Source organism: Zootoca vivipara, chromosome 6, assembly GCF_965207765.1.
Source record: "Zootoca vivipara chromosome 6, rZooViv2.hap1.1, whole genome shotgun sequence".
NCBI lineage: Eukaryota > Metazoa > Chordata > Lepidosauria > Squamata > Lacertidae > Zootoca > Zootoca vivipara.
The window spans coordinates 72,431,544-72,456,346 of NC_142589.1; the positions used below are offsets into that span (position 1 = coordinate 72,431,544).

At 44.4% G+C, this 24,803-nt stretch overlaps 2 protein-coding genes across 2 annotated transcripts; both read right to left on the bottom strand.

Moving 5' to 3' along the window:
- Positions 1 to 651: 651 nt before the first annotated feature.
- Positions 652 to 8,356, bottom strand: LOC118086226 (phospholipase A2 inhibitor NAI). Its single transcript, XM_035117613.3, has 5 exons — positions 7,856 to 8,356; positions 7,311 to 7,427; positions 4,845 to 4,994; positions 2,861 to 3,004; positions 652 to 1,134 (listed from the first exon to the last, which is right to left on the bottom strand). The coding sequence occupies exons 1-5, from the start codon at positions 7,902 to 7,904 to the stop codon at positions 917 to 919; spliced, it is 678 nt and encodes a 225-aa protein (XP_034973504.3). The 5' UTR covers positions 7,905 to 8,356; the 3' UTR covers positions 652 to 916.
- A 2,433-nt stretch (positions 8,357 to 10,789) lies between these two features.
- On the bottom strand, positions 10,790 to 23,257 carry LOC148685443 (phospholipase A2 inhibitor NAI-like). The gene is made up of 5 exons (XM_088671209.1): positions 23,030 to 23,257; positions 20,471 to 20,587; positions 18,848 to 19,000; positions 17,622 to 17,759; positions 10,790 to 12,840 (listed from the first exon to the last, which is right to left on the bottom strand). Exons 1-5 carry the CDS (start codon positions 23,076 to 23,078, stop codon positions 12,623 to 12,625), a joined length of 675 nt encoding a protein of 224 aa, XP_088527335.1. The 5' UTR covers positions 23,079 to 23,257; the 3' UTR covers positions 10,790 to 12,622.
- Between the last annotated feature and the right edge of the window lie 1,546 nt (positions 23,258 to 24,803).

Consider the following 24,803-nt stretch of genomic DNA (forward strand, 5'->3'; position numbering starts at 1 on the left):
CAATTAATTGGAAGTTGCTATAGCTCTGAGCTCATAGAGGTTCCTATATGCCTGCTTTGATACACTAATGGGCTTAGTTTTGATGGTACCCTTGTCTGTGGGAACCGGGATGTTGGGCTCAGAGCCCAGAAGAGAACTAAGTAATGTTTTGGGTATCTTGGTGTGCACTGGGTGTGGACTGAAACAGACACGGGGACAAATACAAAAAAGGATGCCTTCACCCCGGTGCAGCTCCCCTTTGCTACTCACAGCCCAACAAGACGACAACATAAACCCACCGACAGCATGCAAACTGATGTGGCTAACTTGACCCAACAACCCCCACCCTCTCACAAACAAAACCCACTGCAATCAACTGAAGGTCATCCAACCAGGCCCTGCCCCCTCCCAACCTCTCTCTCACTGCCAATGAAAATTATTAAATGGATAGAAAAAGAACCTACCCAATATGACACGGACACAAAAACCTCGCACTTACATTGTGTAAAAGAATAAAAACTGACTACCCCTCCCTTCTCTCCCCCCCTTCTCTCTCCCCACCTATCTTGTTCCCCAACCTTATACCGCATGCAACATCAAAGTCTCACATCAAATATAAATGATCTGTAAAAAAAAAAAGACTTTATGATCTGAAACTAGAGACGATGTATGTACTTCTGTAACCCAAGAAAATCTTTAATAAAAAGAGAAGAGAAGAGAAGAGAAGGTTGCAAAGCACAGTTGGCGAAGGATGTGACCTGGGGGGAGTCCCGGGGCTGATATAGAGAGAGGAGACATTTGGTCCTTGCAGGTGTGGCTCCCCACCCCTAGTGTAGGCTGAAGGTTCTGTCTTCTCTGAAAAGCCTATAGCCTGCATAGGTTCCAAGAGCCCCAAGCAAGGTTCACGACAGCACAGCCTCTGTCCCAGGGGGCAAAATCATGGAAGTTGCATCACAGACAAGAGCCCGGCAAGGGTTGCGAAAAATAGTCCCAATGATCCTGGAAGGACCCTGTGGCCTCTGGAGCTGTTAGCTGGCTTGCAATTGCTGAAGGCGACAACACTGATCCCAGAGAAAGAGCCGGAATGCTCGTTCAGTTCCTGACAGGTTGCGGAGTTCGTACAGCCCTTCATGATGGTCGTAACAACTAAGGCTTCTAAAGAGAGGATTGCAGAAGATCAACAGTCAACAATCAATACCAGGGAAATGTATGGTGAACTGTGATAACCACCTGCCCATCTTCTATGGTATCGACTGAGAGAAGATGGGAGGAGGTAGGGATCTAGGAGATCCATCTTTTCCTGATCTTGTGTGGGGCAGAGAGGGATGGGGCTATCACACTCAGTTTCCACAGCGCTTTATTGTGGGCTGTGCACTGATCATGCATGCAAATCTGTTGCCATGTCTGCATGATGTCATCAAAGTGTCATCCAAAAACTCTCCCCCTACACATTAATTCAAGGATTAGATCAATGGACCCTTCTGGCACTTGTTGTGGTCTTGTAAAACAAGTGTACAAATTTGGAAAAGAGGTGAGGCAGGGAATTTCTGAAAGAATAGATGTACCGGTAGTTTTAGCTTTAGACATCAAATTGTGTTGTTTAACAATTTTTGATGCATCAAATACAGACTGAATATGTAAACCTCTTATAATTTTTCTATTGGTAGCTGCTTGTTTGGCCATATCACAGGGCTGGAAGGAGCCCTTCAGTTTTAGTTTTAGTTTTAATGGTTTTTAAAAGTAATGTTTATAAATTGACTCATAAATGAAGAGTATCTTTGGGTGCAGCTAAATCTATGGATTTTGCCACCATTTCACGGCCATTTGTTACTTATATGACATGATGGCACGTCCTGATGAAATATGGGTTTGTTTGGTATTCATAATAAAACAAAATTGTTTTACATTTTTTGGTAACAGGTTGTTTTCATTGCAACATCTTATGGTGTAGTCTCTTGAGAATGTACTTTATTTTATGTGGTAACAGCTCTGAAACCAGCTTTCATTAAAACAAAAAGTATCTAGACCTCATAGAAAGAAAGTTATGGAGCAAAAGTGCAGGTGCTCCTCTAAATAATTTCTGTGAAAAGAGAATGGGGTGTCTATCTTGTGTATACACTCAGGTCCTGCTATCTGCTCACTCACTATGTGAAAATTCACTTATTGGAATGTAAATAATTTTTAATACCAATCTTGCTATACACTCTGCAGATTCAGATATCCAAACATCAAGAGCTTGCCCACTCCTTGCTTGTTTGTGCTTTGTTGGTCAGAAGCAGCCATTTTGGACAGCAGACATGCAGGGAGCGAGGAAGATTGGACAAATGAGAGAGCAAGAGAGATCAGACAAATGTCTCTCTCTTGCTGGTTGGCTGCAGCCATTTCGGGGGGGGGGGCAGGAACCATGGAGAGAGAGGCATGGGGAGATATCGGACAAATCCCCAATTAGAACTGTTCCCATGGGAATGAATGGAAATCGTGGGATCATTATGAGAACACTCATCAAACAAACAAACAATTTCCAGGGTATGTACTGTGTTCAGTAAGTGAGACCTGCATGTAGTCCCTGGTACTGAGGAATGCTTGCTGTTTTTATGAGACAGCAGTGTGTGTGTGATATCACCATAACAAGGACCAGCAGGACGTAGCTGACTTCCCATGGTAAATATAAGATTGTTGGGGGTAGTTGTCGCTCTAATTTTGTCTTATGCCATGCCTACTCCATGTATCCACCAGTCCAAAAGGGCTGGTGACCTCTGAGGTATGGGTTATCTTTCAGAATGTAGTTGTACTGACTGAAGTAGTGAAATAATAAAGGTCAATCTGAGTTGCTGTGTGAGAGTGTAGATTTGCTTCTGCATATGCTTATGCGTTCAGCTACCTGCAGTTGTAGTCCCAGACAAGTCAAGGCAATAGTTTTCATCCCCAGAACATTTGACCTCTTCCTCCTCCTCACACTCAAGACTGTGCAGAGCATAGCAGGCCGGGCAAACTTTGCCATTTGGCTTTGGCTTTGCAGGCATCACTGCATACATTTGGGATGAAAGAAAAACACAGTTTGAGCCCCTGTTTGAGCAGCCAGTTTCTAAGTCCCTCATGTGGGGCGGAGGCGTTCACCAATTATGAGTTCAATTCAGAATATCTGAGGCGGAAAGAGGCCATCTCCAAAACGTTCTTCAAGTATTAAATTAATGGGGCCTACTGGCACATTAATTTAACTGAATTATAACTGAATTATGGTGCTGGAGGAGACTCTTGAGAGTCCCATGGACTGCAAGAAGATCAAACCTATCCATTCTTAAGGAAATCAGCCCTGAGTGCTCACTGGAAGGACAGATCGTGAAGCTGAGGCGCCAGTACTTTGGCCACCTCATGAGAAGAGAAGAATCCTTGGAAAAGACCCTGATGTTGGGAAAGATTGAGGGCACTAGGAGAAGGGGACGAAAGAGGACAAGATGGTTGGACAGTGTTCTCGAAGCTACGAACATGAGTTTGACCAAACTTCGGGAGGCAGTGCAAGACAGGAGTGTCTGGTGTGCTATGGTCCATGGAGTCACGAAGAGTCGGAGATGACTAAACGACTAAACAACAACACTGGCACACGTTGCGGTCTTGTAAAATAAGCGTACAAATTTTGGCAAGAGGTGAGGAATTTAATAATAGGTGTACCAGTTGTTTTTTGCTTTAAATTCCAAATTGTGTCGTTTATCAATTCAAATACAGCAGGGGTGGTCAGCCTGGTACCCACGAGGGCTAAAGTGTCTGCCAGCATCTTCTTTGGTGCCCAAAAAGGACTCTGTAAATATCTCCTCAGAAACCCACAGGCAGGAAAGACTGTTTGGATTTTCTGCTTGGTTCCTTTTTGCACTGGCTCAGCCTCCCCTACATTGAACATGCTTCCTTAAACATATCCACATTTCATTGGATCCAAGGATCAGACAGCCTCCCTCCCTTCCATCCTTTTCCCTGTCAATGGGGCAGTGGGGGCATGTCTCTCCCATTTTGTGGTCTGTTACTTTCTCTGCTCCCTTTGTGGATGCCATTTTGTGTCATACCATGCCTCCTCCAAGGAAGCCATTTTGTGCCATTCCACATCTCCATGGCAGTCATTTATGGCTGTCACCCATGACCTTTTTTCCAAGTTCCAAGTATGCTCACTGCCCCCCCCCCAAAAGATTGACAATTCGTATAATAGATATTGAGGGAGCTCGTTCTTCTCTAATAAGAGATACAATTCCCAGAGGGCAAAGAAGAAAGTTTTTTTAAAAAAAATTATTGTATAGAATTGGAAGGGCTCCTTGTGCATTAGGGATTCCCCTGCTGTTTTTCAATTGATTGCAAATAAATAAATGAAGCATCTCACTAATTAAACTGGAGTGTAGTGAGAGTCAAGGAGCAGAGGAAAGTGACAGATTTAGGATTCATTTGTTTGCTGTTTTTAAAGAAAACTAATTAAAGGGGATGCAGGTGGCACTGTGGGTTAAACCACTGAGCCTAGGGCTTGCCGATCAGAGGGTCGGCAGTTCGAATCCCTGCGACAGGGTGAGCTCCCGTTGCTTGGTCCCTGCTCTTGCCAACCTAGCAGTTCGAAAGCATGTCAAAGTGCAAGTAGATAAATAGGTACCACTCAGGCGGGAAGGTAAAAGGCGTTTCCGTGTGCTGCTCTGGTTCACCAGAAGCGGCTATGTCATGCTGGCCACATGACCTGGAAGCTGTACGCCGGCTCCCTTGGCCAATAACACGAGATGAACGTTGCAACTCCAGAGTCGGTCACGACTGGACCTAATGGTCAGGGGTCCCTTTACCTTAATTAAAGGTAGTAAGATAAAGAGAGGAAAGGAAAGAGGAGAACAGCAGCAACATACAGGTAGGTGTCATCGTCCTGCACTCATCCCCTACACAGCAGAAAACTTGGGTCTCTACTCTTCCTGTCTGGCCCATATTGATGACGTTGACGCCATGGTTGCAGGCACTGGATGGCACACAACTCTTCACAATGGCCTTCAACTTTATTCCTGTAAGCATCAAAAGGGAAACAGGATGTCTGAAAAAGGACAACGATGGTATTGACCCTACTTCTCAGCATCTTTGGTAAGTGTCATGTCACTTTGCGTGAATCGGATCATTGGTCCGTCGAGCCCAGTTCTCGCTATTGTGGCCTTCTGCAACCTGGGGTGTTCCAGATGTTTCTGAACTGCTGCTGCCATCCTCCCTGGTCATTGGCCATGCTGCCTGGGACTTCAGGAAATCTGAAGGGCACCAGCTTGGGAAAGGCTCTCTGTCCCAGTTGATAGAAGAAGATATCAAGGATCTCGGTATGAAGTCCCATGTGATATCATGGAGCATTCCTTATTGGGCATTGTGGTGTCCCACCAGGTCATTAAGAGGAAAGCCATTACTTTTTTAAAAAAATGGTTTTTCAAATTAAAGTTTTTCAATCACATATCCAACATACAAACAAAAAACAAAACAAGATTCCAAAGAATCTCCTGGACTTGCCTCCTTCCCTTTGTGGGTCCTATTGTTAATCATTTCATCCTGCATCTTTTATAATAATCCAAATCGTTTGCATCTCCATTGTGTCCAAAATTCACCATTAAACTACAAGTGTTATTCCAATCTCACTAATGGTTTTAACTGTTTCCAATGTTTTTTTAGATAAATTATCATTCCGCCCCACATTCCTCATTAAAATTTTAGTCTTCCCGATTTCTGATTCTTCCGATCATTTTTGCCATTTCGGCATAATCCACCAATTTAATCTAAGAGGAAAGCCATTATTGCTCCTTGCAGGGAAGGTCAACTTACATTTGTAATAAGATGGGAGGGAGACACTGCCATAACTCCAACTAGGATGGCAGATGTTAGTGGCATGGAACTGAGGCTCCAGATAATTTAAATCTACCCATTCTATTATTTTCATCCAGCCTCTTCAGCTACAGCTGAGAAGTACTGTGGAGGAGATCTGTTGCCCACTAACTTCAGTGGATTTTAATCCAGCGTTACTCCTACTGAGAGTAGACTTATTGAAATGAATGGAAATGACTAATTTAGGTCCATTAATTTTAGCAGGACACACAATCTAATGGGTCCACTTCAAATGAACATCACTGGAGAAATTCCACTTTAAACTTTTGGAGCAACCTTACTTGATACAATATCGTTTCATAGCTCTTTTTTTAAAGTCAGAAACCAAAACTAACTACAAAACTAGATTTGTCCCTCTACTTATACCACAGTGAATGTCTCTGTCCCCGTGCTGTCTAGGCTACAATTACTGCTAATGTCTCTCAAGTTGGGGAAATGGCATTCTTTCCATGTTTCACACTTAGCAGGTGCCTTTGTATTCTGAGGTGTAGGGAGCTATAAGGAAATCCTGTGCTAATGGAAGCATCATGGACACATAACCCCACTCATAATTAAACCAAAACAATTGCCCCAATTTGCTTAGACTCCTACTCTGTGGAGTTAGTGTGAAGAATGAAGCCAGTCCAACCTATGCAAGAGGAAACTGGGAAAAGATTCTGGGTTCATTCCCCTTTGGGGGACAGTTAGTGCCATAGAATCATATAACTGTAGAGTTGGAAGGGATCCCCAAGGGCCATCTAGTCCAACCCCTTGCATTGCACGAATCTCAGCCAAAGTGCCCCTGAGAGATGGCCATCCAACCTCTGTTTTAAAACTTCCAGTGGATGAGAGACCAGCACCTTCTGGGATAGCCCATTCCACTGTCAAACAGCTGTTACCATGAGAAAGTTGTTCCTAATGTTTAGGCAGAGTCTCCTTTCTAGCTATTATTATTATTATTATTATTATTATTATTATTATTATTATTATACTGCCCTATAACCAGAGGTCTCAGGGCAGTTCACAGAAAAGATTAAAAGAAACCCACAATATAGTGGTACCTTGGTTCTCGAACATAATCCGTTCCGGAAGTCCGTTTGACTTCTGAAATGTTCGAACACCAAGGCTTCCAATTGGCTGCAGAAGGTTTCTACACTCAAGTAGAAGCCGTGTTGGTCCATGGGGTCACAAAGAGTCCAACATGTCTAAATGACTAAACAACAACACGGATCAACCAAAGGCCTGGTTAAAAAGGAACGCTTTTGCCTGGATCCTAAAGGTGTGTGATGAAGGCGCCAGCGAACTTCCCTGGGGAGAGCATTCCACAGTTGGGGAGCCACTACAGAAAAGGCCCGTTCTTGTGTTGACACCCTCCTGACCTCTCAAGGAGGAGGCACACGAAGGAGGACCTCAAAAGATGATCTCAGGGACTGGGTAGGTTTGTATGGAAAGAGGCGGTCCTTGAGCTTTTGCCATGCACTTACCCACTGTAGTCTCTGACAGCATAATGGCACATCTGTCGAAACCAGGGGGGCATTTGTTCGTAGGCCCACTGCAAGAGTGCCCAAGGCCCTCACAAATCTCACACTCCAGAGAGGCCCCTAAAAGCAGGGTAAAGAAAAAGTATCACCTGGATGTGTTAAATATGGCATGTGGATTGGTATACACTGTACAGGTCAACTATTTGTGTGTGAAGAAAGAGATTGTGCACTCAATGAATATAATGTGCAAGCTATCCCTATGGCTATACACTGGCACAGATACTAATCATTCAGATCTCCAATATCTCAGACTGCAAAAACAGCAGATATGTCAGCACATTTCAAGTGTGTGCTTCCTCCCAAATAATTCTCAGAACTGTAGTTTCCCCATCACAGAACTGCATTTCCCAGCACCCTCTAAATGTATGACGTATACACAGCCTATTTCTATTTCTATGGACCTTTCTTAAGAGATGTAGCAATTAATTCATTCTTGGAAGGCTTGGAAACCCGTTAGCCTCAATGGTTTCTTAGCATTATCTACTCACCTGTAGTGATGAAAACTGAAAGGAGGAAGATAGGCAGTGGGGTCTCCATGATTCCAGCGGTCTCCTGGCCTGGGACTGAAAATTTCTAGAAGAGTAGCCACAGGGGTCTCCTGTAACAAAAATGAGGCTTGTTATTGTTGTTCAGTTGTTTAGTCGTGTCCGACTCTTCGTGCCCCCATGGACCAGAGAACGCCAGGCAGATGACACCTTTAAAAAAAGTTTATTAGGGCAGAAGCTTTTGTGGGCTACAGACTATTATAAGCACAGAGTGCTCTTCTGAATCTAGCAAAGCCACTGGCTCTGTGTGATTCAGCCAAGGGTGTTCTACAAAGTTGAGCAAACAGTTTAAAGGGCAAGGACCCTTTTAAAAAAGAATCCTATTCTCTGTCCTGCTGCCAAAGTTGAAAGTCAACTGAGAAATCTATACCAATGTTTCTCTATTTTCGTGCAATGCAATCCACATTTTGAGCATTGCCAGACACCCGAGGTCACATCCAAGTGAATGTGAGACATATGCAACAACAACCAAGGGTGCCAATTTGAATAAAATTGGGGGGGCAGGTAAGCCCCACCCCAGATAATTGATCACATGACATGGCGCACGCGCATGCACACGCACACACCCCATTTCATTAACTTGGGATGTGTGGGCCCCTCAAATATTTTATTGGGAGGCGAAGACCTCCCAGCCCCTAGGAGTTGGCTCCTATGACAACTACTACTGCAGCCAGCTTTTGGACAAACCCAGTTTTGTGAATTTTTGCTATACTTCAGTCCAGGCTTTTAAAGAACCATTCCCTGCCCTTCATGGGAACATCTGAGACTCAACACCTTGCTGCTGGATGTGAATAGCTCCCAAGAGTTCCCAAAAGTCCTTGCTTTTGAACCATGTTGCAGTGATGGTGGGCCACGTCACACCAGCCAATGCTCATTAAAATGGTTATTATTAAAAAGGGAGAGAAGTGATCACCGATACGATTTTAACTACAATTTGTCACTCTGCTCCGCAACGGTTGATTTCCACATTATATTTGATCTTCCATGTGCCGTAAAAGCCCAGAAAACCAGTGGAATGTAGTTTTCTATGTTGATTCCAAGGGGGGGGGGAATCAATTCGCTTAATTCAGAATGGCAGAAAGTGAGGAGGAATTAAAGAACCTTTTAATGAGGGTGAAAGAGGAGAGCGCAAACTATGGTCTGAAGCTCAACATCAAAAACACCAAGATCATGGCCACTGGTCCCATCACCTCCTGGCAAATAGAAGGGGAAGAAATGGAGGCAGTGAGAGATTTTACTTTCTTGGGCTCTTTGATCACTGCAGATGGTGACAGCAGTCACGAAATTAAAAGACGCCTGCTTCTCGGGAGAAAAGCAATGACAAACCTAGACAGCATCTTAAAAAGCAGAGACATCACCTTTCCTACAAAGGTCCGTATAGATAAAGCTATGGTTTTCTCAGTAGTGATGTATGGAAGTGAGAGCTGGACCATAAAGAAGGTTGATCGCCAAAGAATGGATGCTTTTGAATTATGGTGCTGGAGGAGACTCTTGAGAGTCCCATGGACTGCAAGAAGATCAAACCTATCCATTCTGAAGGAGATCAGCCCTGAGTGCTCACTGGAAGGACAGATCCTGAAGCTGAGGCTCCAATACTTTGGCCACCTCATGAGAAGAGAAGACTCCCTGGAAAAGACCCTGGTGTTGGGAAAGATGGAGGGCACAAGGAGAAGGGGACGACAGAGGATGAGATGGTTGGACAGTGTTCTCGAAGCTACGAACATGAGTTTGACCAAACTGTGGGAGGCAGTGGAAGACAGGAGTGCCTGGCGTGCTCTGGTCCATGGGGTCATGAAGAGTCGGACATGACTAAACGACTAAACAACAAATGTTTTTTAAAAAATTGGAGGTGCTATACCAGCACAGCGTTCCTTTTTGATGTTTTCATGGGGAAATAGAAACATGCATGTGTGGAAAGAGTGAAAGGAGCAATGTCGTCCAATGATGTTTGTTGTTGCACCGTAGCATGCCCATTGGTGGGAATGAAATTCCAGATGAAATGCCACAGTTCCATAATGTGCTACAGCACTGAGAAGAGCATTATTGAACGACACAGGAAATCAGGAAAACTGATGCAATATTCTTCACATGTGAACGCACTGAATGTTATCTTGCAGAAGAACTGTGGTTTTTTGGGGGTGGGTGGGTGGGCAGGGGATACCCAAGTAATCAGAAAACCAGAAATGCAGTTCCATCTGCCCTGGCCCTCATTGAATAGATTCTTCCATGTCCTTTGCACTTTGGCCCAGTTTTGTATACAGGGAAAAGAAATATTAACTGACGAGTAGCAGTGTAGGCCAAAAATGCAGGGCTAGGGAAACATTTCCACATTTAAACTGCACTGCTTAAATTGCACAATTATCATAGAATCACAAAGTTCTAAATCGCAGAGTTGGAAGGGGCCCAAGAATGATCTAGTCCAAACCTCTGCAATGCAGGAATCTCACAAAGAATCCTAGGAACCTTAATTTGTTTAAGGGTGCTGGGGGTTGTAGCTCTGGGGTGGCTAAGCTATAGTTCCCAGGATTTGTGTGTGTGTTTGTGTGTGTGCACTTTAACTATATGGTGTATACTTAGCCACTGGTTAAAAAAAGGGTAAAGGACCCCTGGACGGTTTAGTCCAGGGCAGGCAAAGGCAACTATGGGGTTGTAACGCTCATCTCACTTTCAGGCCAAGGGAGCTGGTGTTTGTCCACAGACAGCTTTTCGGGTCATGTGGTCAGCATGACTAAACTGCTTCTGGCACAATGGGACACCATGACACAAACCAAAAATGTTGCATTTTTTCCTTCTTGATATTCCTGTCCAAAGACTCCAAGCTCCAAAGTTCTAAATCATGAGGGATGTTTCCACAAAAGCAGACGGCGGACCAATCTGTTTCTCATTTTCTCAATCTTTAATTCTGTTCTCCACATTGCCATAGCAGTTTGCATTTACAGCAGCAGCAGCAACAACAAAACACATGCAAATTTATTTGCATACTTATACAAGCTTTTCTTAATATAGCTATTTTTGTATGCAGTTTTGACCAATATACACATTTTTGTATGCGGTTTCTCCTAATATACACCTTTTTTAAAAGAAGCAATTTTCCCTAATACAAGGCACTTTTCCCACTAATATATCATTGCTGTGCACATAAATTTGGGTGAAGAACTGCATTGCAAAATTCAGGGGGGGCAAGGGGCAGGGGAGCAGCTGCCCCTCCCCCGATCAAGTAAAATAATAGAAATACTGAACGAAATGACCATGTCGATTCTGCCTCCATAACAAACGTCCTGACCCCCCCAACAAAAATCCTGGCTACGCGCATAGTTCAGTACAGTTCAGTACAGTCGTACCTTGGATCTCAAATGCCTTGGCTCCCGAACAAATCAGCTCCTGAATGAGTGAAACCCAGAAGTGAGTGTTTCGGCTTTTGAACGATTTTCAGAAGCCGAACATCCGTCCCGGCTTCTGATGGGCTGCAGGACGCTCCTGCAGCCAAGCAGAAGCCACACATTGGTTTTTGAACATTTCTGGGAGTCGAACGGACTCCCAGAACACATTCCCTTCAAGAACCAAGGTACGGTTGTACCTGATATTTAGGAACTGCTCAGTTACAGCTTGAAAACAAGAACCTCCCTTTTCATTACCTGTGATTGTGGGAGGCCAGAAGTGGTCAGCCAAAGAATTGGTGGGAAAGCTTTCTCAGGCCAAGGGTCATATTCCATTCTGGGTAGCCTTCTGAGGGCCACATATCAGTGGCGGCAAGAATGGGCAGTGCAATGGATGTGAATTTCACCATAGTACATTCAGTTAATTTCTCTGCACATACTAATTCACCCTTCCCTATCCTCCATCTGGCCCTAAATTCATTCCATTTCATTCAAAGTCTGTGACATATGGTTTTAGTTTGCATTGTGATGCCAAATTTGATACACTGTACCTTTAAATTTCCATTAACTGCACGTTATTCGATACACCTGTGAACAGCCTTAAAATTTCAATACATCTGTATTACCAGCATCAGTTGGCTACACTGGTTAGTGAGCACTGGTCTACAAGTATCACATTTACCTGAATGGATAATTTATTAGAAATTATTTGGTGTGTATTCCACATTTGTTCATTTTTTATTATCTAATATTCAGGTCGGTCCCTGTTATTTTTGTTTCCATACATTGCATGTAATGTATTTAATTATATTATTAGCTGACAAAGATTCATCTTCAAAACAGTTGACTTAATCCAGAAACACGGTTCTGCTTGTTTCCTGTTCATTATTGAATTCTACACGTTGGCGCACCCACCAGTACAATACTGTTAGACATTACCTATTGAAAGGCATTCTGCCTGCGTCGTGATGTTCCCTGACAGCAATTCGTTACGTTGACTATTTCTTGTTTATGGACTTATACATACATTATAGAATGTTGCTTATTATTTGTACATTTTGGATTATATTCTAACTACTACTACTAATACATTTACCTTGCTTATTAGCCACGTGTTGCGGCTCTGTTTGAGCTAAGTTCTCTCCTGACAGACAAAAACACTCAAGAAGGTCAGGGAGCAAAGTTGGGAAGGGCCACATAGAGAGGTCTAGAAGGCCCATATTTGGTGCCCTATCCCTGGTGTTTGCTGAGGTCAGTGAGAGCTCTGGAAAGCTTATAGTCTGCATATGCAAGCAAGCAAGCGGCAGCAAGCAATTTTTCAAGCCAGAAAAAATCATGAGAGGTGCATCACAAACTGGAGCCCGGCAAGGGCTGCAAGGAAGAGTCCAAATGATCCTGGAACGATCCTGTGTCCTCCAGAGCCGGCAGCTGGCTTGCAACCACTTGAGGCAGTAATAGTCATCCCAGATATAGAGCCGGAATGTTCTTTCAGTCCCTCACAGGTTGCGGAGTTCGTACAGCCCTTCATGATAGTCTTGACAGATAATGCTCCTAAAGAGAGGATTGCAGAAGATCGCCAGTCAACAATATGAGATGCACTGTGCTAGCCACCTACCCCTCTCCTATGATGATGGGGGGGAACAGGGACGGACACAAATTGAACTGAGAGAAGTTCAATCTCTCCTGATTTTCTGCATGGCAGAGAGGACCAAAGCTATCACACCCAACTTCCACATGACATTTTCTTGTGGACTCAGTGTGGTTCACGCTTGCAAAGCTTGTCGCCATGTCCGCTTGATGACAACCTTGTCAAAATGTCACTTGGCATCTCCCCATACCAAAATCCAGTTCATAGTAGTTAGGAAATGGCTGGCTCATCTTAAAAGCATGACTGTTGACATTTTTTAAAAAAGGCTTCTGGTTGTTAGAAAACCTGTTGAATCTGTACTGGACTAAAAAAACAAAAACAGGTAAAGGTAAAGGACCCCTGACAGTTAAGTCCAGTCACAGATTACTCTGGGGTTGCGGCGCTCATCTTGCTTTACAGGCTGAGGGAGCTGGCATTTGTCCGCAGTTTTTCCGGGTCATGTGACCAACATGACTAAGCCACTTCTGGCGCAACGGAACACTGAAACCAGAGCAGCGCACGGAAACGCTGTTTATCTTCCCGCTGGAGCGGTACCTATTTATCTACTTGCACTTTTTGGCATGCTAGGTTGGCAGGAGCGGGTACCGAGCAATGGGAGCTCACCCCATCGTGGGGATTCGAACCGCCAACCTTCTGATCGGCAAGCCCAAGAGGCTTGGTGGTTTAGACCACAGCGCCACCGGTGATACTAAATACCCGACTTTTAGCTGAAGCTAGGGCAGATCTACACTTATAACATTAAAAATGAATCATTAAAATGTGACACCAGAGGGCGCTGCAGGGCTGCAAGCCACTGACAATGGAAAACTGCTATTAAGCATTATAGAATGTTTTAGTCAATGACATTTAGAAGACCAACGTAGATCCAGCCTCAGTCAGGTTTCTGAATCATGGGGCACAACTAGCAACTCTCCTCCTGAGGATCTCAGTGGTCGAGCTGGGATAGAAGAGGCTTTTGAGGTGTCCTAGACCAAATATGAGATCCTTTGAGCTGTAGCATATGGGCAGGCAGTGGAAATGTTTCATCAGAGGTATCACTTGCTGCCAGCCGTCTGCCCCCATCAGCAGCCTACCTGCTGCATTCTGCTCCCTCTGGAGCTTATAAATCACACTCCAGGGCAGCCCAACACAGAGTGCATTGCAGTACTCTAGTCTCGAGGCCACCAGTGCATGGAATGCGATCCCAGTCCAGATACATCAGGGCTTGCCAGCCTGGCACTCATGAGTGCCATGGCACCTGTGAAGGTTTCCAGTAGTGCCCCTGTATAGGTTTTCCAGACTCTGAGTTTTCATTCTTTTCTTTCTTTCTTTTTTTAAAAAGCTATTCCAAAAATGTTGGCGATGCCTGAGATACTGGATGCTATACTGTTTGGGCCCCTTCATGGATCAATGCCTTGTCGTGGCGAAGGGGCTTGAATAACTCAGAGAAGCTATGAGCTATGCCATGCAGGGCCACCCAAGATGGACAGGTCATAGTGGAGAGTTTTGACTAAACGTGATCCACCTGGAGAAGGAACTGGCAAGCCACTCCAGTATCCCTGCCAAGAAAACTCCATGGACAAAGACAACAGGCATATAAAAGCTATGACGCTGGAAGATGAGCAGCTCAGGTCAGAAGGTGTCCAACATGCTACTGAGGAAGAGCGGAGGACAAGTACAAGTAGATTCAGAGCTGATGAAGCGGCTGGGCCAAAGCCGAAAGGTCGCTCAGTTGCGGATATGCCTGGAAGCGAAAGGAAAGTCCGATGTTGTAAAGAAAAATATTGCATAGGAACCTGGAATGTAAGAACCATGGATAATGGTCAGCTGGATGTGGTCAAAAATGAGATGGCAAGAATAAATATTGACATCCTGGGCATCAGTGAACTAAAATGGAAGGGAATGGGCGAATTCAGTTCAGATGACTATCATATCTACTACTGTGGGCAAGTATCCCGTAGAAGAAATTGAGTGGCCCTCATAGTCAACAAAAGAGTGGCGAAAGCTGTAATGGGATGCAATCTCAAAAATGACAGAATGATCTCGATACGAATCCAAGGCAGACCTTTTAACATCACAGTAATCCAAGTTTATGCACCAACTACCGGTGCTGAAGAAACTGAAATTGACCAATTCTATGAAGACTTACAACACCTTCTAGAAATGACACCAAAGAAGGATGTTCTTCTCATTACAGGGGATTGGAATGCTAAAGTAGGGAATCAAGAGATAAAAGGAACAACTGGCAAGTTTGGCCTTGGAGTTCAAAATGAAGCAGGGCAAAGGCTAATAGAGTTCTGTCAAGAGAACAAGCTGGTCATCACAAACACTCTTCCAACAACACAAGAGACGACTCTACAAATGGATATCACCAAATGGGCAGCATCGAAATCAGATTGATTATATTCTCTGCAGCCAAAGATGGAGAAGCTCTATACAGTCAGCAAAAACAAGACCTGGAGCTGACTGTAACTCAGATCATCAGCTTCTTATAGCAAAATTCCAGCTTAAACTGAAGAAAGTAGGAAAAACCACTGGGCCAATAAGATACAATCTAAATCAAATCCCTTATGAATACACAGTGGAAGTGAGGAACAGGTTTAAGGATTTAGATTTGGTGGACAGAATGCCTGAAGAACTATGGATGGAGGCTCGTAACATTATACAGGAGGCATCAACGAAAACCATCCCAAGGAAAAGGAAATGCAAGAAAGCAAAATGGCTGTCCAACGAGGCCTTACAAATAGCGGAGGAGAGGAGGCAAGCAAAATGCAAGGGAGATAGGGAAAGATACAGGAAGCTGAATGCAGATTTCCAAAAAAAACAGCAAGGAGAGACAAGAGGGTCTTCTTAAATGAGCAATGCAAAGAAATAGAGGAAAACAATAGAATGGGGAAAACCAGAGATCTGTTCAAGAAAATTGGAAATATGAAAGGAACATTTCGTACAAAGATTACCATAATGAAGGACAAAAGTGGTAAGAACCTAACAGAAGCAGAATACATCAAGAAGAGGTGGCAAGAATACACAGAGGAATTATACCAGAACGATATGGAGGTCTCGTACACCCCAGGTAGTGTGGTTGATGACCTTGAGCCAGACATCTTGGAGAGTGAAGTCCAATGGGCCTTAGAAAGCACTGCTAATAACAAGGCCAGTGGAAGTGATGATATTCCAGCTGAACTATTTAAAATTTTAAAAGATGATGCTGTTAAGGTGCTACACCCAATATGCCAGTAAGTTTGGAAAACTCAGCAATGGCCAGAGGATTGGAGAAGATCAGTCTACATCCCAATTCCAAAGAAGGGCAGTGCCAAAGAACGCTCCAACTACCGCACAATTGCGCTCATTTCACACGCTAGCAAGGTTATGCTTAAAATTCTACAAGGCAGGCTTAGGCAGTATGTGGACCGAGAACTCCCAGAAGTGCAAGCTGGATTTTGAAGGGGCAGAGGAACCAGAGACCAAATTGCAAACATGCGCTGGATTATGGAGAAAGCTAGAGAGTTCCAGAAAAACGTCTACTTCTGCTTCATTGACTATGCAAAAGCCTTTGACTGTGTCAACCACAGCAAACTATGGCAAGTTCTTAAAGAAATGGGAGTGCCTGATCACCTCATCTGTCTCCTGAGAAATCTCTATGTGGGACAAGAAGCTACAGTTAGAACTGGATATGGAACAACTGATTGGTTCAAAATTGGGAAAGGAGTACAACAAGGTTGTATATTGTCTCCCTGCTTATTTAACTTATATGCAGAATTCATCATGCGAAAGGCTGGACTAGATGAATCCCAAACCGGAATTAAGATTGCCAGAAGAAATATCAACAACCTCAGATATGCAGATGACACAACCTTGATGGCAGAAAGCGAGGATGAATTAAAGAACCTTTTAATGAGGGTGAAAGAGGAGAGCGCAAAATATGGTCTGAAGCTCAACATCAAAAAAACCAAGATCATGGCCACTGGTCCCATCACCTCCTGGCAAATAGTAGGGGAAGAAATGGAGGCAGTGAGAGATTTTTCTTTCTTGGGCTCCTTGATCACTGCAGATGGTGACAGCAGTCACGAAATTAAAGACGCCTGCTTCTTGGGAGAAAAGCAATGACAAACCTAGACAGCATCTTCAAAAGCAGAGACATCACCTTGTCTACAAAGGTCCGTATAGTTAAAGCTATGGTTTTCCCAGTAGTGATGTATGGAAGTGAGAGCTGGACCATAAAGAAGGCTGATCGCCAAAGAATTGATGCTTTTGAATTATGGTGCTGGAGGAGACTCTGGAGAGTCCCATGGACTGCAAGAAGATCAAACCTATCCATTCTTAAGGAAATCAGCCCTGAGTGCTCACTGGAAGGACTGATCGTGAAGCTGAGGCTCCAATACTTTGGCCACCTCATGAGAAGAGAAGAATCCTTGGAAAAGACCCTGATGTTGGGAAATATTGAGGGCACTAGGAGAAGGGGACGACAGAGGATGAGATGGTTGGACAGTGTTCTCGAAGCTACGAACATGAGTTTGACCAAACTGTGGGAGGCAGTGGAAGACAGGCGTGCCTGGCGTGCTCTGGTCCATGGGGTCACGAAGAGTCGGACACGACTAAACGACTAAACAACAACAACAATACTGTTTGGTATGGGAAAACAAAAATGGTCAGTATGAGTTTCTGGGGTAGATTTGCTTCTGTATATACATTTGTGTTTAGTTACCTGTTTCTGCAGTTCCAGAAACATCAAGGCAATAGTTCTCTTCTCCATTACATTGAGCCTCTTCCTGCCCACATTCACTGTTGATAGCATAGCAGGCTGGGCAAACCTTCCCGTTTGGTTTGCTTCTTGTGTGTGTCACTGTATACATTTGGGATGACAGAAAAACAGAACCAAGATAATCAGGAAGGAAGGCAATGACACATACCAGCCCTTGTTTGACCAGTCATTTTATAATTCTGTTTTAGGGGGTCAGAATGTTTGAGGGGGGAACAAGGTTGTTTCCAAACCATTCCTCACTTTGCTCATGACTGGCAAGCTGAATTTAAATAGAGCAGAGGCTGTCAACCTGAGGCTCTCATGTTCCAATGTGCCTGCCAGTATCTCATTTGGGGCCCACAAAAAATGTCTTTAAATGTCTTCTCCGGAACCCGAAGAAGACAGTTTGTGTTTTTTGCATGGTTCCTGTTTGTACTGGCTCAGCCCCTACATTAAACATGCCTCCTTAAACTTGGTGACATGTCATAGGATCCAAGGATCAGACAACCACTTTGCCTTCACTTCTGTGTGATGAGTTTCTCTCTATGAACAAACCTAATGATAGGTGTTGTTGCCCCCCCCCCCCATGGATGGTGGGTGGCACACATTTGCACTATTCTGTGGTCTGTCCCTTTATCTGCTCTTTTCAATATGGCCACCATTTTGTGCAGTGGCCACCATTTTGTGTAATGGCAGCCATTTTATGGCATTCCACTCACCATGGAGCAGCTGAGTAATTTCGTTGTTTCCACAGAGGGGCAATGACAATAAAGATTATTTTATCTTAAGAGCTTATATTATCTTATCATCTTATTTATGGCTGTCATCCATGACACTTCCTAATATTTACAGATATGCCCACTGGCCCCCAAAAGTTGACAACCATTAAAATTGGACTTGAGGGGGCTCTTGCTTCTTGAGTAAGGGATACAATTCTCAAGGGCGCAGAAGAACAATCCCAAAATTCACCCTACAGAAATGGGAGGGCTCCTTGTGCATGGGGGTTCTTCTGCCATCATTATATTGAACAGAAATAAATAAATGAAATGCCCCAATATTGAGCTCATTGGATTAAACAGGAGCATTGTGAGAGTGAAAGAACAGAGGAATTAGGTTTTGATTGTTGTTTAAGAAAAGAAAGGTAGTAAGATAGGGCGAGGAAAGGCAAGAGGAGCACGGCAGCAACATACAGGTGGGGGTCATTGTCTTGCACTTGGTTCCAACGCAGCAAAACACTTGGCTCAGTATTGCTCCTGTCTTGCCAAAATTGATGGTGGTGGTGCCATCATTGCAGGATTTGAATGGCACACATTCTTTCACAATGGAGGACTGTGAATGCGTTCCTGAAAGCATTAAAAGGAGAACAGGATGTATGAAAAGGAATCACAGTGCTGCTGACCCTACTTCTCAGTATCTTGAGCAACAGTCATTTCACTTTGTGCAGAATCAGATCCTTGGTCGATCAAACCTATTGCAGTCTTCCACCACTTGGTGACCTCCAGATATTTCTGATCTTCAACTCTCATCAACCCTGATGATTGCAGCTGATGGAGGCCACCAGGTTGGGAAAGTCCAGCTGGTGGCAGAAGATACTGAGGGTCCAGGACAGAGGTCCTTCCCAGATGACCAGTATGCTATCCTTTTAGCTGGAGCCTTTTTATGAGGCGTTAGGGTGCTGCAATAGGTTAAGAGGAAAGTCACCCTGGCTCCTTGAAAGGATGGTCAAACTACATTCTAATCTGGGAAAGGATAGAGGGAGGCATAAGGATAACTACAGATGGGATGCCAGAAATTGGTGGCATGGAACTGGGGCTCCAGAAAATTGACATTTATAGCCTCTATTATTATCATCCAGGCTCTTCTAAGTGAGTGGGGAGGTTGGATATCACTACCATAGGTTCATGAATTTTAGTTGGATGCAACTGGTGGTTTTGTTTTGAACGACTACCATTGGATCCAGCCTACTGTATGTCTTCAGAGCACTCTAACTTGATATAATATGATATGACTTGATTTTACTACTGTTTCATGGGTGTTTCATGGGTGAGACCAGCACTAAGGCCAGGGCATACATTTGATGCTCTATGATACCCTTGCACTTTGTTCAGGGTGCTGAGAGTTGTTATGGGACCCTATTCCCCTCACAGAGCTACGATGGCCAGAGTGGTCTAACAACCAATCCCTCTTCACAGGCACCTCTGGGAATTGTAGCTCAGAGGAAGGAGAATAGGGAGGGTGTCTCCTAACAACTCTCAATACCCTTAGCAAAGAATTCTTTGGGCGGGGGAGCCATAACTGTTTAAAGTGCTATCAGAGTGTTTTAAATATATGTTGTGAATGTGGCCTAATTACAAAATCAACTACAAACTAGATTTGTTTCTCTACTTATACTTGTGGCTCCCCGTTTGTGTGTCCTGTGTTGTAAACCACCCTGTGGTCTCCTGATGAAGGGTGTTAGATAAACTTAATAAATAACAGTATGAAAGTCCTAGTCCTCATATTGTCTAGGCCACCAACGTTGTTAACCTCTCTCAAATTGAAGGAGCAGCTTTTAGTTCCCTGCTTTAGGATTGGGGAAGCCTTTGTAGTCTAAGATGCAAAGGCCTTAAAGGTAACCCTGTGCTAACAGAGCAGGATGGGCACACAAACTCCTGGTAATCAAGCCAAAGCTATTGCCCCAGTTGCCTTGGTCTACTACTCTGCAGAGCTGCTACTGCGAATGATGAAACCGGTCCTGGCTATGGAAGAGGAAGCTGGGAAAGTATTTGGAATCCTTCCCTGTCCACAGGACCCTGGTGGTGCCATTCACTTACCCATTCTGACCTCCGACAGAGAAACAGCACACATGTCTAAACCAGGAGAGCACGTTACCATAGATCCATTGCAGGTTTCCCCAACGCCTAGACAAGTCTCGCACTCCAGAGAAGCCCCTAAAACCAGGTAAAATAAGAAAATTCAATCTGATTGTGTTTACTTTGTCGTGTATCTGTGTTTATCACTTTTAAATGTTTGCACACCACCCTTCATCAAGTTTCAAAATGATGCTAGGGCTCATAGTATCAAGAGGACTATTGCTCTGGTCCAGCAGCAGGCTCTTTTTATGTTTTGTTCTAAACCAGTTACCTTCTGCTATATGAAATTAGTTCTGATGGTCTAGAATTGAGCAAACATACCAATCAGAAGAACCATCCTGAGAACCTCATTCACATGCAAACCAGAATCGTTCAAGGGGGTCACCTTAAGTCTTTTGTTGTTTTCAGCATCAGTTTATCAGCCACCTCGGACACAATCATTTGAAGGCAATGTACCCCCCCCCCCAAAAAAAATAATCTAAGTGCATTGACCCTAAGGCAGGGGTCCCCAAACTTACTCAGCTTTCGGCTGGATGCCCGCCGTGCTGATTGTGTGGTGGGCTGGAGGGTGGGGGAGCAGGGGCGCAGGAGCACACGGCTGTGCGTGCCCATGCGCATGCGCAAACGCTATTTCTGGCACACTCCCGACCTGGAAAGTGCCGGAAATAGCTTGTGTGCATATGTAGAAACCTCCTCCAACCCAGAAGTACACCGGAAATGACACTTGTGTGTGCGCACAAGCTATTTCCGTCGCTTTTTCGGGTCAGGAGCCGGCAGCCACGCTGCACCGTGCCAGTAAGAGCGGGCGGCGGGGGTCCCCAGGGGCTGCATAAAAGAGCCTCAGGGGCCGTATGTGGCCCCCAGGCCATAGTCTGGGGACCCCTGCCCTAAGGCGTAGCCATTGTTAGGCTTCTATTCCTCTCACTGTGCACATCACAAGTCTGTGTTATGCATTCCAGCAAAGATTGTTGGAATCACGGGAGCGGATGTTTGCTGTATTCTGTTTCCATTCGTTTTCTTTCTTCTTTGGACTTCTCTCAGGGAGAGGAGAACTGTTTTCTTTTGTTCTGCCTTATGCTTAATAAAATAGTTTTAGTACACAACCTCAGCCTGGCTCCGTCTGTGTTTTACCTCTGCTGGACTCTGAATATGTGCTCAGTGTCTCCAAGCCATGAGTTGTAATAAATCGCCGGGACGGGCTGTCGGAACTCCCTGGGACAGACAGGCTGGATTCATTCCTGCATTATGCCTGTGGGTCGTTCCTGCCCCCAGCTGACCCCACAGCCATGTGGTGGAAGATCATGAAATACTTGCAAGAGGAAGAGGCCTAAGAACTGATAAGTTACTGAAAATGGGGTTGGGAGTAGCCAGAAAATTCTCATAACTTGCACTTGTACCTACTTGGCATTAACTATCAAACTATTTGAGACACTGAGGGGGTCTTTTCCTCAATGACTCTCAGTACTCTGGTGTGCAAACTCAGATAGTATTCACATGGCAGTTTATTCCATTCCCTCAACATTTCCCTGTTTTCCTTCCACTGTGGAATCCAAGCCTTCATATGAACCCACAAAAAAAACAAAAACTCTTGGACCCTAAAGCTAACCCACAATGGCCAACCAGATACTTGTGGGGAGCCTGTCTGGTGTTACACAACCTCAACCAGCAAGTAGCTGAGGGGTGGCGCAACAAATATGAAAACAGTGCAAGTGTTTATACATATGCAAGCAAAGAGAAGCAAAGGGCAGGGCCGTCTTCAGCATACCTGGCGCCCTGGTGCGATGGATCCCTCCCCCGCCCCCCGCCCCCGCCCCATTTCCCAGTGCGGCGGGCAATTGACACACCCAGCGTCCCCAGTTCCCCCTTGGCAGTGGCGGCGGCAGTGGCAGCCTCAGCAGCCCAGAGCAGCTTAGTAGCACAGTTGGCTCTGGCTGACTTCAGGAGCTGCTTCCTGCCGTGGCACCTGCCATTTTGCCTCACCAGAAGTCCCCATATGATGAACACAACATTCATTCCCTACTAATAAATCTACAACACTTAAAATATAAATCCAGAGACATTAAGTGAAATCCTGGGACATTCCGGGGACGGATTTTGTCCAGGGACAGATTTATAAATCCGGGGGCTGTCCCCGGGAAACTGGGGTATCTGGTAACACTCAATGAATGTACACTCAATGAATGTAATGTGCAGGCAAGCCTGAAGTCACCCCTTCATGTCACACAGTGCCAATACCTATCCCCATTGCAATACACTGGCACAGCTAACTCATTCAGAATCAAAATATCTCTGGCTGCCTACGCACCAGATATTTAAAAAGCACACTTTGTGTACTGAATCCCCAATGCCAAATCCTCAGAACTGTAGTTTACTTCTCACGGAGTTACAGTTCCCAGTTCTGGCGGTGCCCTGGGGGGACGCTTTGTGTTCTCAATGTGTGCCTTCTATGAAGCCTAGTTTAATTCTTGGAAGGCTTGGAAACCCATTAGCCACAAAAGTTTCTCAGCACAGTCTACTCACCTGTAACAATGAAGATTGAAAGGAAGCAGATAGACAATGGGGTCTCCATGATTCTAGAAGTCTCCTAGGCCTGGGATCAGCAATTTCGAGAGGAGTAGCTGAGTCGGTCTCCTGTATCAAAATGAGGCGGCTTCTGACAACTAGAAAGTTTATTAGGGCACTATGCTGTTCTGAATCTAGCAAAACATCTGCCTGTGCCTACTTCCTCCTCCCACTTTTTAACCGCTGGTGAGTTAGCTGAATAGTATCTGTGCACTCCTGCTTTCTCTTTCTGTTCTCTGCCCTGCCTGTAAATTCTCTGAATTGATTCAGAAACCTTCTCTGAAAATGTTTCTCTGTTTTAGTACAATGCTATCCCCATTTTGAGCATTGCCAGACACCTGAGGGTCACACCCAAGTGAATCTGAGAAATATGCAACAACAACTACTGCAGCCAACTTTTGTATGCAGTGACACACACACAAGAAGCCAACTTTTGAACAAACCCAGTTCTTTGTGAGTTTTTGCTATACTTCAGTCCAGATTTTTAAAGATCTGCCCTCCGACCCCTCTCTATTTATGAGAACATCTGGGAGCCAACATCTTACTGCTGAATATGGATAGCTCACAAGAGCTCCCAGAAGTCCTTGCTTTTCAACCATGCTGCAGTGACTGTGGGCCACGTCACAACAGCCGACATTTCTTTGGCTAGAAGAATTTATTTGGTTTTTTGAGGGGGGTACGTGCCAGTACAGCATACCTGTTGTGTATTAAAGTAATAGCATAGCCAACTATGTATTGTAATATAGAGTTTATTGTATTGTACTACAGAGTTTATTTGAATATACAAGTTCCAGTGGCAACGTCTTATCATTTGCTGGTTCAGGGTGCAGGATTTAGATCCTCTGCCGGATTGGTTTCTGCGGGAGGGAATCCATGCCATTGGTTCCCACCAAAATGTATCTTTTCCCTGCTAGTCCTCTGTTATTATATAAGCCCCAGTTTCCCCCATTCCTGTGTTCTGGCTCTGGATTTTCTGTTTTTGATACTATCACCGTGTTTCAAGTAATTTTTTTCGGTTGTGACTGTCTACACATCTATATGATACAATTAGGGTAACCCCGGTTAATGAGAGCTTTTCCTAGCTGATGAGCTGCATTTCTGTAGTCTCTCTTGTCCGTAGCATTAGGGCGTGTTGAATTTTTCATCTTTAAAAATCCTGATTTGAGGGGTGTTAAAAAGTTGTGGTATGATGAGGTAATTTGAAATATATTTTGGTTCCTTGTAAATATTGAGGTCTTGCTTGGTAAATCTCTATGTGAAAAGTTCCTACTTTTTAACATTTTTTTTTATTTTTCCTGTCATTTATAAACATACAGTGGAACCTCGGTTTATGAACACCTCGGTTTATGAATTTTCGGTTTATGAACGCCGCGGACCCATCTGGAACGGATTAATTCACTTTCCATTACTTTTAATGGGAAAGTTCGCTTCAGTTTATGAACGCTTCAGTTTATGAACAGACTTCCGGAACCAATTACACCCATGTTTCAGTTTATGAACGCTTCAGTTTAAGTACTTTGCGGACCCGTCTGGAACGGAATAATCCACTTTCCATTACTTTCAATGGAAAAGTTCGCTTCAGTTTATGAACGGTTACTCCGCAGACCGTCTGGAACGGATTAATCCACTTTCCATTACTTTCAATGGGAAAGTTCGCTTCAGTTTATGAACGCTTCAGTTTATGAACAGACTTCCGGAACCAATTGTGTTCATAAACCGAGGTACCACTGTA

Excerpts from the sequence above, each read along its gene's own strand:
- LOC118086226 (XM_035117613.3), bottom strand. The coding sequence starts at position 7,904 with ATGGAGACCCCACTGCCTATCTTCCTCCTTTCAGTTTTCATCACTACA. Across the intron at positions 3,005-4,844 it reads CAGGACGATGACACCTACCT|TGATGCCTGCAAAGCCAAAG; the intron begins GTATGTTGCTGC and ends AAATGTATGCAG. Across the intron at positions 1,135-2,860 it reads GTCTGGGACTACAACTGCAG|AAGCCTTAGTTGTTACGACC; the intron begins GTAGCTGAACGC and ends TCCTCTCTTTAG.
- LOC148685443 (XM_088671209.1), bottom strand. The coding sequence starts at position 23,078 with ATGGAGACCCCATTGTCTATCTGCTTCCTTTCAATCTTCATTGTTACA. Across the intron at positions 19,001-20,470 it reads TCTGTCGGAGGTCAGAATGG|GAACGCATTCACAGTCCTCC; the intron begins GTAAGTGAATGG and ends TAATGCTTTCAG. Across the intron at positions 12,841-17,621 it reads TTCTGGAACTGCAGAAACAG|GAGCATTATCTGTCAAGACT; the intron begins GTAACTAAACAC and ends TCCTCTCTTTAG.